Source organism: Hoplias malabaricus, chromosome 4 (genome assembly GCF_029633855.1).
Source record: "Hoplias malabaricus isolate fHopMal1 chromosome 4, fHopMal1.hap1, whole genome shotgun sequence".
Lineage (NCBI taxonomy): Eukaryota > Metazoa > Chordata > Actinopteri > Characiformes > Erythrinidae > Hoplias > Hoplias malabaricus.
Genome location: NC_089803.1, coordinates 63,702,809 through 63,717,595, shown reverse-complemented (window position 1 = coordinate 63,717,595; position 14,787 = coordinate 63,702,809). Strand labels below are relative to the sequence as shown.

The 14,787-nt window shown below is 35.6% G+C and overlaps 1 protein-coding gene across 1 annotated transcript in view; it reads left to right on the top strand.

Moving 5' to 3' along the window:
* The window catches only part of syt1a (synaptotagmin Ia), a 266,542-nt gene extending 253,493 nt beyond the window's left edge, over positions 1–13,049 (top strand). Inside the window, exons 12-14 of the mRNA XM_066668615.1 lie at positions 2,011–2,128; positions 9,837–9,970; positions 10,257–13,049. Coding sequence (XP_066524712.1) covers positions 2,011–2,128; positions 9,837–9,970; positions 10,257–10,463 — 459 coding nt within the window. The 3' untranslated portion in view covers positions 10,464–13,049. The remainder of the gene's footprint in view (positions 1–2,010; positions 2,129–9,836; positions 9,971–10,256) is intronic.
* Positions 13,050–14,787: the final 1,738 nt, after the last annotated feature.

The window sequence follows — 14,787 nt, the reverse complement described above, 5'->3', positions numbered from 1 at the left end:
GCAGAGCTGAAGGGCGTTGGAGTACTTTTGACTCTCGTTCTTCTACAGTCCTCCAGACCTGGGTTAACTAGGAAATTCATGTCGTACTTGAGAATAATCAAGCACAATGTCGATACAAAGCAAATTTCCGTTTCTGTTGGCTTTATGCTTGCAGCTAACATTAGTTCTCCAAAACACTGCATGCTCCACTATTTCCTTATTATTCACTGCCATATTTAATTTGGCATGTTTTCATCATGCTTAAAGGCTTAGATAACGAAAGAGATACTGAATCTTTTAATACATCACCCTCATGTAAATGTATCAATATTTATGTTATTTACAGCAAACATTCCATTAAGATGTTTCTGTAAAAATCTTAAGTTATAAAAAGATTAGGAACTTAGAAACTTTTATTCCACCATATCTATTGTCTTAATTATGTCATAACTGATGCTACCATGCTAACAGCACATCATCAGAGGTGGAATATGGTCTGTAATATCTATTGTCTTAATTATGTCATAACTGATGCTACCATGCTAACAGCACATCATCAGAGGTGGAATATGGTCTGTAATATCTATTGTCTTAATTATGTCATAACTGATGCTACCATGCTAACTGCACATCATCAGAGGTGGAATATGGTCTGTAATATCTATTGAACAAAATTTTTGGTCCTGTCTGAAATAGTCTTGGCAATTAAACCAATAAAAAGATTATATAAAAAGATAAAAAAGAGGTACGACATTACTATGACATGGCAACAGCTTTCTCCAAAATAATCACTGTGGAACAAGAAATCACACTCTGAAACAAATAAAACAATTATCCAACAAACATCATAATTCTGCTACAAATACGTTATTCTCCATCAAGCACCAGCTTGTTCCCTGTTATACACCATTATTTTCCTACAAACATCACCAATCACAATCAAACATCATCATTCGTCTACAAACACCAAGCATTCTACAGCAGATGTTATTTCTGAAGTGTTCTGAATATATTTTCAGTTACTTCAGGGTTCCTATAATATGATCCTAAATTTCCCAGCAGTTGTTTCCTTCCCTGTGCCTGTTTTCATGACATAAGTCAGAAAGTATTAGGAGGAGCGAGGGGAGTAATCAGAGCATTTTTCGCCTTTCTGCACAAAACTAATTAAGTGTTTTGAGGTGAGATTATGATGTGAGGATAATTGGATGATTTTGTAAGTTTCGGGTGCAGCATATTTATTTACTTGCAAGAATTCAACTAATTGAGCCATTTTTTAAATTTTATTTAATGCATTGATGACCTTTTCAGTGGTGAAGAATTGATCGTGTAGAAGATGGTGTGCGTTCTTTAAAAGAAAATTTAACCTTTAGCTTAGCCCTGTTTATTCATTTTCTGCATGTATTTGATATGAAACACGCTTAACATCCGTCTCACCCTCGACTAGGACATATGTTTACCAACCGCAAGTAATTACACTCTGCCAATCTCTCACACACACTCAAGCAGCAATAACACAGGCTTCTGAAGAGAGTAGAACACAGAATAATAACAACAGGACTCAATTTTTTTGTTTTTGCAGCCTCCACTACACCTTTCATTACAACTGGCAGGAGTCTACATCACAGAATAGAATAGAGTCTTTTCCTATTCACAAAACAATAAATGTGTTTTTTTTAACGTAGTGGAACTTTCACACCAAGACTGAGGTTTATTTTGTTTTGGTCTCGACACTGATATCACAGGAAGATGCTGAAAGAGGAAGATGAATTGGATTCGTTGAGTAGAAGTGATAATTCATTTATCATATTACTTTAAGCACTGCAACTAAATTCACACCATTAGCAGTGTTTCTGAAAGTCACTGCGGGAGTTTGAGGCTCTGCTTCTGCATGTTGCTCCTCTCATTAAAAAAGATTATTATATTAGAATGATTGTCAGGCCCAAAACTCTTGAATAAAATTAGCTTTGACGTGGTTGAACCTGTTGATGTTTTTGTGGACTAATTCCTGACCCTTCTCTCTTTATCTCACAGCAAGAGAAATTAGGGGACATCTGTTTCTCTCTGCGTTATGTTCCCACCGCAGGGAAGCTGACTGTGGTCATTCTGGAGGCTAAAAACCTGAAGAAAATGGATGTGGGAGGACTTTCAGGTGAGAGGAAGACCACTCACAGTTCTCATCAAATTCAAACTGTATACACACTTTCTAGTAACATATAGCAATAATTACTACCTAGCAACCACCTGGGATTCAATAGGGTAGACGTTACAAAGCAACCACCTGACTACTGTAGCATAGGGTGACCAGTCGTCTTCTTTTACCCGGACATGTCCTCTTTTTTAGACTTAGACTTAAAAAAATGCCTGGGTGGAATTTCCCAAACGTCTGAGATTTTGTTTTTCTAGAGCTTACATAGAATTTTGAGAAGCGTTTTGTTCACAAACTAGTCCCGCCCTCCCCTACTCCGATTGGTTCGCTTGAGTGAGAAGGGGGCGTGGTGAAGTAACCTAAAATCTTCTGATTGGACGGTCTGACTGTAGAGCTACCGTTATTGGTCGATAACCTTCTCTGTAAACATTTAATTGGTCAGTCTGCACGTCAGTAGTTGTCCACCCCCCCTCCCCTTGAGACGTGTCCTCTTTTTCACCATCTCAGATCTGGTCATTCACCTAGCAAGCAACGCTAGCAACCAAGGAAGAAATTGTAGGGGCTATATGGAACTGTGTCCTCTGAAAAGAGGTTTCTGTTCAAATCCTTTAAGAGGCTGGTGTGATGTTTTTTGGGATTCAGATTATCTGGCTGCCATCACCCTACAGAAATCTTCCAGCATCTAGATTACAGCCTTCTCGGAAGGTTGTTATGGCAGTAATATATAACAAATTCCTAATAAGTTACCCCAGTATATAAGAGTCTTATTCACCGGTACAATTCTAGCTTGGCTAACTCCCCCCTGCAGGAATCCATTAGCATCACTAGGCTAAGCTGCACATGTACTAACAGAGGAGCCTGCTAATCCTCTGAGATAGAGTTGTAGAGGTGTAGATCAATGGAGTGAAGCTTTAGAGAAGCTGTCTGAGATTTGGACGTATCTCTGAGAGCTGTCTGAGCTCGAGTGGCTATGATTGGACATTTTGCTAACTCTAGCACTGAGCCATGCCTAGCGTGTGCTATCAAAGCGGTGGCTAAAGTGGTTTCCAGCTGAGTGTTCAAGGTAAATCATGTCCAGTCAAAGTGAACGCTTCTTTTCTGTAGCATGGATCACTGAACTCCAGTTTAAAACGTCAGTTTTCAAAAGTAGATGAAAGACTTCTAGAAAAGTTCCATTTTGCTCCATTTTCTGTGTCTCTTTCAAAGCCTCTATGAATACCGTCTTTTTACCTTTAGATATGCTGTATTTGCTCTGAATGTTACTGACTTTCAAAATGAAACAACCATACATAACCTCCAAAACAATACACATTTTGGTGATTTACACAATTAAAACACTATTACTTTTGCTGAATGTTAAAATATATTGGAAAAATGGAAAAAAGTTAAGGCAAAATGTTTTTTTACCTAAATATGTATAGACTGTGATCTTTGCTCACTTTCAGCAATTCTTGTATAATAGTTGAAGTACTATTATTTATGTGAACATGGATATACACAAATATTACATCATCAGTATTACAAAGCCATCGTTTTATAAAATTAATCACTCAATGCCATCACATCACCATCATCTGAAAAAAGAACAATATTCCTTTCATGATACAGCTGTGTAAAATGTCTAGTAAATAGTAGCTCATGACAACCATTGTCTCATGAGCTACTGAATGCTCTTCTGTTATAAGCTCACATTTGAAAACGCTGCCTCATATAAATTGTATGTAAATGAGGGTCAACATAGATGTGCCCTGTGTAAATAATGTGTAAAAGCGATTAAATGGAATATAGATTGTCATGAGACTAAATACAGGATCAAAACTAACCAATGGATCGTTCAGCATGAGAGTAAACCATCTCGGTCTCTTGATCTAAACCACATATCAAACAGGTGGCGTGAGTGATAGAGATGAGTGCCCAATAGAGAATCAATTATCCTGGACAATATGGAGAGATTCTGTAAAGAGGAATAATCTCAGCGTCCCTGCTCTGTAATCTACAAATTTATTAGATATTATAAGAAAAGGCTGAGTGATATTTTATTGGCAAATTTGGTTGTACATATTGTTAAAGTGGGCGGCACGGTGGCGCAGCCACACAGCTCCAGGGGCCTGGAGGTTGTGTGTTCGATTCCCGCTCCGGGTGACAGTCTGTGAGGAGTTAGTGTGATCTCCACGTGGGTTTCCTCCGGGTGCTCCGGTTTCCACCCAGAGTCAAAAACACACGTTGCAGGTGGATTGGCGACTCAAAAGTGTCCATAGGTGTGAGTGTGTGAGTGAATGTTGTGTGTCTGTGTTGCCCTGTAAAGGACTGGCGCCCCCTCCAGGGTGTATTCTTGCCTTGCTCCCAATGATTCCAGGTAGACTCTGGACCCACCGCGACCCTGAACTGGATAAGCACTTACAGATAATGAATGAATGAATATTGTTAAAGTCAGGGTATTATTGTGCCAATTTATTTTGAGAATTAACTTACTTTTAGCTTTGTCTTTACCACGGCTACAAATAATAGTAGAGGAGACTATATATGCACTGTATGTGCACTCAATTCTTGACACTGTCTTTCAGATGTAGACATTTTTAGATAGCGCCTTGGAGGGCATGTTTTTCTCTCTCTCTCTTAATGCACATTTACTGTTTGTGTTGAATTAAATATATTCATAAAATATGAATGTAATAAGTCCATTTTTAAAGTTTCCTGGTGTCTCTCAGTGGAAAGCATTTCTTTCTTTCTACCTTTCTTTTTTTTCCTCTATTTTTTGCGCATTTTTCAAAGCCCCTGTGAGAGAGGCATGGCTAATGGCGTGTGGTGTAATTGTAGTTGTGGGTGTGTTATTGTCCCTAAGGCAGAGAGAGAGAGAGAGTGGGTGCGAGAGAGAGAGAGAGAGAGAGAGAGAGAGAGAGAGAGAGAGCGAGAGCTGTCAGAGGCTGGAACAATGGAGCTGAATATATCATGCCAATAATTAGTGACTATCTTCATCATGACTCAGAAGAGAGAGAGAGAAGGAAAGAAAGAAGTGGAGGGCAGCCTGTAATTTATTCCTTTTATTCTTTGAAACCCTGTTTACTCTGACTAATCTCAGCTCAAACACCAGACATGGGCTCTTTCAATTAGAAATGCGTGTAATTACAATGTTTTCGACTATTGCAGAAAGAGGGGATTCTGGTTCCGACAGATTCCTGAGTACTTTCACCAAAAAAAAAAAAAAAAAAAAAAAACTTTTGTATTTTTCACACTCCAAAGAAGCAATAAGTCATTTTGATTTTTAAAATGTAACAAAATATTTACAGGAGTGATTTTTTTTGGTTCACATTTGTTGAGTGCACTTCCATGACACGAGTAATTTAGTCCTTAAAAGAATCAGTTTGTGTCTTAAATTGCGGGTCCCCTACATAAGGACAACCATTTTTAAAATAGGTTTAGTACAGTGTCTCTGATACATTGCAAGTTTTTAGGAAATACATTTTTAATGTTATAAAGAAGTATTATTTGACAAAATAACCAATTGCACCTTTGCAATAATGTTTGTCCATCTTTGCTGCAATAATTAGATCTACTCAGTAGAAGCTGGAACATTCCTGTGTAGGTTTGATTGCCTTCAGCCATATAAACATAAATGAGATCAGGAACGGATGTTGGATCATTAGTTCTGGAAAACAAACACCACTTCACCTTGTCCAAAGTGTATTGGATGAAGCTCCATTCACTCGAAATTACACGTTTCCACTGCTCCAAAACAGGGCCGGGGAGCTATATATGCCTCGGATGGCCTCTTGCCATTGTGTCTTGTTCTATACTTTTCTATCGAGATTATTCAAGCTGAGTGGCCAGTGTGATTTATTTAGTCTATGTTTTAAATTTAACATTGCACTGATAGCCAGTATAATTATTTACTACTTGTTTATATACAGTATACAAGAACAATTAAAACAGTTCTTGCAATTTTATTACATCTGTTTATTACTGTTATTATAATGATAATCTATACAACATGAAAATAAAAACACAGACAGTCTCTGTTGAGGTTAAACACTTGCAGACTTAGTCGGTACAGGATACTGAATTCAGTCGGTACAGGATTCTATAAACATAGAAAGGTACAGGATTTTGCAGTCAAAAAAATTGGGAATTTTTTAAAGCTGTTGCTTAGCAACAGACAGACTGATATTCTGGGCTGTTTATGAAATCTGTGGCAGTCTCAAAAACACAAGTCTTCAGAATAGAGTTCACTCCCTTAGTTTTTAGGTCACACTACAGCAGAGAATAACTGCAAGGACAGAAAAAGACACAGAAACATTATTATTTTTATATAATAAATATAATAATATTAGTAATCATAGCAATTTTAAAACGTGTTAAACATCAGCTTTGTCTGAGAGGGAATAATCTGGAACAGATTTACCTTTGAAATCAGAATCAATGTTTTGTTTTTAGTGACGTTTTCGGTTAAAAATATTAGTGGTCGGCCGATTAGGGTTTTTTAATTGCTGATGCTGATATTTAAAGAGCAGGGCGACCGATGGGCGATATATAATGCCGATATCATATTTTTTTTTGTAACTGATTATATACAATTTATTTTCATTCATTCATTCATTCATTATCTGTAACCGTTATCCAGTTCAGGGTCGCGGTGGGTCCAGAGCCTACCAGGAATCGTTGGGCACAAGGCAGGAATACACCCTGGAGGAGGCGCCAGTCCTTCACAGGGCAACACATACACACACACTCACACACACATTCACACCTACGGACACTTTTGAGTCACCAATCCACCTGCAACGTATGTTTTTGGACTGTGGACCCAGGCGGACACAGGGAGAACACACCACACTCCTCACAGACAGTCACCCGGAGCAGGAATCGAACCCACAACCTCCAGGTCCCTGGAGCTGTGTGACTGCAACACTACCTGCTGCACCACCGTGCCGCCCTAATATACAATTTAGTTAATAATAATAATAATAATAATAAATTGACACAAAATTGCTTAACTAATTTAAATTAAGAAATACGTTAACATTTAGATGATGGTAACTGAGTAAATTTAGGCTAATATTAGCATTTATATCAGGGTGGGTGAGAGTTACAGTACAGAGCTCTAAATTTTAAACCACCATGCCAAAATTCTTTAGTGAACACTGTAAACATTGTACATGTTATTAACATGTGGCCAATTAAATAAATTGAGCTTTGAAAGATTTAAAGGCTTACTGTGTTCTCTCAGGAACATGTCCAGGCATGTTTCATATCATCCACAAACGTCTGCATGTAGAATAGTGAAATGGACACAAGGGGGCACTCTATCATTCCTCCACAGCTGCCCGACAGAGGGGGTCCTGTGGCTGTGCCTGTAGGCATTTTTAGATCATCGTTCTCGCAAGCAGAGGCATTGGCCACTCAGTATCTAGAACCTGTTTAGCATTTTAAGCTAATTTGATTTTGCTTCCACAGAAAAATTAGCCAAAGTAATTATCTGGTACTGGAGACATTATGAGGTGGGGACGAGAGAGAGAATCAAATATTCAAATCTAAGGCCAGCCTTTTAGTGTTTAGTTCTTTTAGTTTTACTCCAATGCAGGTCTGCTAGCATACGGAGTGCTGACCCTATGGAGCATAAACTGCAAGCACTTTAAATTTATAATTTAAAGTAAATAATCTTTGCTACTTTCAGTGGTAATAAGCTATTATTGCTCCTTTAAAGTCTATACAAGTTTCAGCTGGGGTCACGAAGGTCAGTATCATTAACATTACGATGGAAAAAGACATGCTTCCAACGTCAGCTCCCCAGAGGCTTTTCTGAACACTATCATCAAACTTTTCCCATTTTGACTTTATTTTGTTGGATTTCTGGGAGCTTTCTGCTTTAACCTCCTGTGTCTGAGCTTAATGAGATTTCTGCCTCTCAGCTCTTTCTCCTCAACGGAAGCCTTCCATCTTTGTTCTTTGTAAAGGTTTTTTTTTTGTTGTTGTTGTTTTGTTGTCTTTTGTTGGTTTTCTGTGTGAAAATGCAAATCTCTTTAATGTTCACATCTGTGCACATCTGTACACACTGGCATTGTCCAGATGTTCCAACAAAATGGGTACAGATTGATCTGTTGATTGTTCAGCTGTTTTTAATCAGTGTTTGTACGTGTGTAAATGAGGTTAAACTTGCTCACTGGAGCCGCAAGTGCACTATATGTTCATACATCTATGGACACCCCTTATATATTGAGGGACTCTGACATAGAAAAGCCTTAGAGTAATGTAAACAATCACCATCTCAAAACAGCACTGCGATTTTATACAACAAAGGAATTTGCTATAAACAGATAAAATAAAACTGAGGAAAAATTACTCAATAATAAATGTGTGTATATGTAAATATTTTGGAAAAAACAAATTGATTTTTACTGTACTTGGTTTCTCACAAGGTTTCTTCCTCGGGGACTGAGGGTGTATCTCCTTGACACTCTCGCCCTTGGCTTGCTCAAAGGAGGCTTGAAATGAGATCTCTGTAAAGCTGATTTGTGATGTGAATAGTGTTAATACAATTCGATTGACTGATTGGCTGTACTTAAAAAAGCAATCAGTCACTTCTTCTTCTTCTTCAGTGATTCTTTCAAACAGATGTTATATTGAAACCTAGTATCAAAGATTTTGTAGGTAAATCATTTTAAATATAGGTTGGTAGGTGGATTGGCGACACAAAAGTACTATGTCCGTACGTGTGAATGTGTGTGTGTCTGTGTTGCCCTGTGAAGGACTGGCGCCCCCTCCAGGGTGTATTCCCACCTTGTGCCCAATGATTCCAGGTAGGCTCTGGACCCACCGCGACCCTGAACTGGATAAGCGCTTACAGATAATGAATGAATGAAATGAATATTACACAGTGTTCCTTTATGTTCAAGTACAATTTATTGTACATGCAACACTTAAATGCACATGAAGTGTCCAGTTTGGTAGCAGTGAGGGGTATATGCTCATGTGTTGGCAAGTGAGGTCTTTAAAGGACAGAAACGTTTATAAAGACACCAGTTCGGCTCTTCTTGTCGACTCAAGGTCATTTTCTTGCTGTTACATTATGTCTTAGCCGTGAGTCACAGACCTTTTTTTCTTTTGTTTTACAAAGGATTTTTATTTTCATCTAAAAGCCAAGAACATCCAGGGCCTGCAGCTGTGTTTTAAAGAAAAGAAAGTAAAAACTCATGCTCTGAACCATAATTTTACAAGAAGGTTTCATGTGCTAAAGTAAATGGCAGTGGCTATGAATTAGCATTTGTAAAACTGATTATATTCATTAGATATCAAATATATTACAATAACTGTTATATTTCTGACACCTGGCAATAATGCCATCTCTACACAGCACCAACTCAAGGTTTCAACATTGCTACTATCCAGTATCAGTACTTCTTTATGTGTCATGAAACTTTCATGGTTTTAATCTCTATATCAGCCAGTATTCAGAGTTTCAGTGTGGCACCAGACAAACAGGTCTAAAATCTCTACTTAAAGCCTAAGTAAAAACAAAAAAATAGTCCGACTGTCAGCATTGTGGGGTTTAGTGTTGGTTTTTGCCAAAAAACACAGGGTTTCAGTACAAGTATCCATTGATCTTAAATGTTTGAATAGTGGTATTAGCAAACATTTAAAGCTGAAATAACTATATTAAAAAAATCATCCCACGTTTACACAGAAACATTTTTGAATGTTTTTTTTTCTTTATTAGATCCATATGTGAAGATCCACCTGATGCAGAACGGAAAGCGTCTGAAGAAGAAAAAGACAACCATCAAAAAGAACACTCTGAACCCCTACTACAATGAGTCCTTCAGCTTCGAAGTGCCCTTTGAACAAATCCAGGTAAATATACAATACTACCCTTTATCCTTATGTATGCACTTAGGAGCTTTAAAAAGGAACCCTTATGCCACAGAATGTAAAATCTGAAAATGCCTTTAAGTCTTATTTAAGCTAAGAAACTGTTAATTAAACAATTATTCTCCAAATAAAGAAAGATTTATTTGTGAAAAAATTCACTAAATTTATTTATTTTTTATTCACATTTATTTTGATTGATGCCAACAATTGAGACCTGACTTGACCTCAACTTTATCCACCTATTACTATGTTTTTTTCTCCTTTACAGAAAGTTCAGATTGTTATAACGGTTCTGGACTATGATAAGATCGGGAAGAATGATGCAATCGGGAAGGTATTTGTGGGGCTCAACAGCTCGGGGACGGAGCTCCGCCATTGGTCAGATATGTTAGCCAATCCCAGGAGACCCATTGCCCAGTGGCATGTCCTCAAGCCAGAGGAAGAGGTCGACGCCCAGCTTGCCGTCAAGAAATAAAATTTTAAAAAGTCCCTTAAATTCCTGCCCACATAATGCTCCTGACCTACAACCCAGTGTGTACATACCTCAGTGATTATCTAGGACCTTCATGGCCTCCAAATCTTAACCCCATTTCCAAAATTATGCCTTTTTTTTTATAATAGTTATCGCTATTTTAAACATACTCCCCTAATATACAATCTCACACACACACACACACACCAATCGCTGTCTGAAACAAAAACCTTGTGTCTCCCTTTTCCCCCCAGAATTGTACCTTTTATAAATGCCATGTCTCTGAATTTTACATTTTCATATTTTAAAAATTCCCGTTTTTTCCTTGGCCAAAAATTGGAGCTTGTACCTAACCTCCACATCTGTCCCTTACGTTTAAAGAAAAATAATCTAAAATTCTAATACATTTTAATTGAAGGTAAAGCTTCAAACTGATGATTCAAACTTTTTTTTCTTTGCTTCTGTAGGAAGTATTTAAAAAGCTTGAAATCTTTGCCAAAATATGTTTTACAAAATTTAGAAATACATATTGTCTTTGAAAACATGCAAAAATTTCAAACTTACTGAATCAAGAGAATTGGCCAAAAACAGTTCTTGCTTCTTGAAAGTGACCTAATATAAATACATGAAGAAGCATTTGCTCATTACCTTTGTATATGTGTAACACTTTTGAAAATACCCACAACAAAAAAAATAGCTTTCCTTCTCCAAAAATTACCGATACAACGTTTTTGTTGCCAAAGCAGTGGTTTACCGTGCTGAGAGTTGTGTTTCTATATGTGTACCACCTCCCCCTTAACACTTCCATTGTCCATCTATGACCTTTAACCCCTTACCAAAAATCCCCCTTCTTTCAAGCAATATGAGCTGGTGTAGATAGAGCATGAATGGAACATGTGTACCACAGAGGTGTATATAATCACAGATTATTTCAGAAATTATTTCTAGTTTCTGTGTTTGTGTATTGTCACCCGTTTCCTAAAACTGTGTATATTAATATATGTTGATGTTTTTAATAAGATGTTCTATTTTAAATCATGTAAATGCAGATATAGGAGAGCCAATATTATATAGTATATGTATATATATATATATACATATATAAATATATAAATATATAAAACTTTATCTATCTCTATACACACAACAGGATTTAAGAACTCTACCTTAATGCATTCCAGTACAATAAATATAACGAAATCCAACCTGCAAGATGCAAGTTGAGGGGTACTCACGTTTCATAAGGACAATTTTAGGATTTAGGCTTCATATTTACTTGAAGTAACATTGGAGACAATATAAGCAGAAATTCCACTAAGAAACCCTATGAAACTGAAATATATAGAAATATGCTGAGATACATATGTATTATATAATATTCCACAATATAAATTCTGTTTATAGTGGAGTATAGTGCAATACAATGTTTTTCACAATATAATCCCATTAATCTTGAAAAATATTGCAGCATCCTACAATATATAAACTATGTATTGTGGAATATATTGCAATATATTGTGTATATCTTTGTTTATGTTTAAATATATTACAGTATGCTTTACAAATATTATTTGAAATGCCATTCCAAAGGAGATTAACACATTAAAAGTTGTTGGGGTTTTTTGTATATATATATCGCCCTATATAGTCATATAGTGTACTGTGTATTTTGCTTTATAACCCCATTTTATGGTGAAATATATAGCAATATAATGTGTATGTTCTACAGTATAAATTATATATAGCGGAATACATCACAAAAGTTGTGATATGGCTTACGTATGTATTCCAGCATGTTGTGCACATTCCACAAGATTACAAATCTGGTGTAATATGTTGCAAAATGCGCCCATGTATTTTATACACAAATATGAAATCCTAAATTGGCATAAATTCTTAAATATAAATATAAACTCATAAATTCCAATATTTATAAACTTTTGTATGGTGCATTACATGCTCATATATGTTGTGCATATTACACAATATAATTTTATTTATGGTGGAATATATTGCATTATGCTGCAAAATGTATTGTGTACCTTCCACAATATAAAAAATGGGGTATTTTCAGTATATTTCCCTTTCATAAGGGTGATAATAGGCCATTAACTGCTATGGTTCCATGGGATAAATATGCAGCAGGAAATTAAACAAGCACATGTTTTTTTAATGGCTTTTTGTACAAATTTATCAAAGCTGAGGACCTTTGCTTGGACCATGAGATTCAGAAGAATTTTTACTTGATGCAAACCAGTCAGCCTTTCTTTATTTCTGTTCTTTTTTTTTCCCTTTTCAAGCATTAACTTCTTAACTCTTAGTAGTACTGTGGCTCTTGCATTAAAAACAAAACATCTTGGACTTTTAAGTGGATTTTTTCATCCTTGGGCAAAAAAGGGTCAAACTGGTTTTTATTTGATTAGCGTGTCGTTTATATTTTGAAGGATTCATTTTAAATCTATACATTTTTTTTATTAATATTTTGTTTTTTTTACTACAATAAACAACAAAAGTGTTCAAATATAAGAGTCACATATAATGAATGATTATAATTTTTTATTATTTAATTTTTTTAACAAATTTTACAAAAGCTGCAAAAGTAAATACAAAGTTATATTTGGAATTATTTAAACAGTTGCCTGAAGAAATTTTATACTGCTCACAAATTGATGATTTTTTAAAATTTATTTTCAATATTCTCATATCATTTATTTAAATAATTTCAATCAATATTTTAGACAATTAGCATTAATTACATATTACACAAGTGTTATTTCATTATGTAAAATTAGAAATTAACAGGGATTATAAAAAAAAATGCTCAGAAAATGCCCTTATCGTCCTTTAATTAAAGATGTATTACCTTTTTATGCAAGTGACCACAGATATTTATTTTTTCAAGTTCCTCTCTTTGCCCTTGTTTGCTTAAGTAATTTATTGAAGTTGTACTTTCTAATCCTTTTTAAACAATTTTGCTCTCATTTAGCCCCAGATAAGATAAAACAAGAGTCCCATGCTGTAGCCATTGTATCCTTGAAGCTTGAGTAAGAGCTTTGTAGACTGCTAACTTTTACAATAGCCTTGTAGCCTTGGAGTTTTTTAATTTAATTTCCAAACTTAAGTTTCCAGAGTGGACACTTAGCTTTAAAACAAATGGGTTTCTTTTCTTTCTCTTATTATTATTATTATTATTATTATTATTTTATGGGGGGAAAAGAAATTGCATGATTTTTTTATAACCTTTTTGCTAAAGGTTTTTGAATTTTTTTTCAGACCTCACACTGGGGTTCAGAAAAAAACCTTTTTGCCTTCAAGTTAAAAAAAAAGACAAAAAAGTTATGGACATCAATTTAAAGGAGCAATAAGTCACATGTATAACAATAGTAAATATATAAAGTACAACTTACAAATGAGGAATCAAACTGTTTTGTAGTACATGAAAGGAGCATTTATGTTACATGGACTGGGTACTCTATATGGGCGTGTCCATGTTTGAAATAGTTATAGTTACAATAGTTATTGTAAATATAATGCTGTAACATCAAGTATCGTAATCATCATCAGAATAATAAGAAGAAAAGATTGGAGAATATGACTTATTGCACCTTTAAATTTTGTGACTTTGACGCAGGGTCCAGGTTGGTATGTGATACCAAACCTGAGGAACAAGATACAAGCTTTTAAACACTGCCATTCGTTTTCAGGGAGGTGAAGAAATGTACAAACGAATCTCTCCTCATGCACACTTCACTTAGACGGCGTTTGGAGCTTCGTTTTCATCCAAAAATCGAGCCCAAAGCTGTAATGGTGCCCTAAAACTAGCAGACTTTGCTTTCTGTTGCCTTGTTGCAGTGACAATAGTGTTAGCCATGCTTCTACTGCCAGTCTTCTTTCTGCTGTGGCTACTGTTTTTGCACTGTACTTTTAAAAAAACAAAAACAAAACAAGTATAGATATATATTTCTGGATTACAGCAACAACGATGAAGTCTGCTTTCACATTACATGCAATATATCAATTTTCACTGATATGATATCATTATTTCTCTCAAACCTCCACGTTTTTCCAGCAGCATTATGTCTTTAGACAGAGTGTAAAAAATATAATTATTTTCAGCTTAAATTTGCTAGACATCCTTTATCCATTTATCTTGTATTGTAAATAAATATTAACAACAGTCATTTTGACACCAAACAGTATTATCCCATCAATATATTTAACCTTTTTGCTATAATGTTCAATCCACATTAGATGATAAAGCAATTAACTTGACGTTTATCTAACTAGTGGGCTGCTGTATTAGTAAGGTAAGCTAAGTAAACATTTA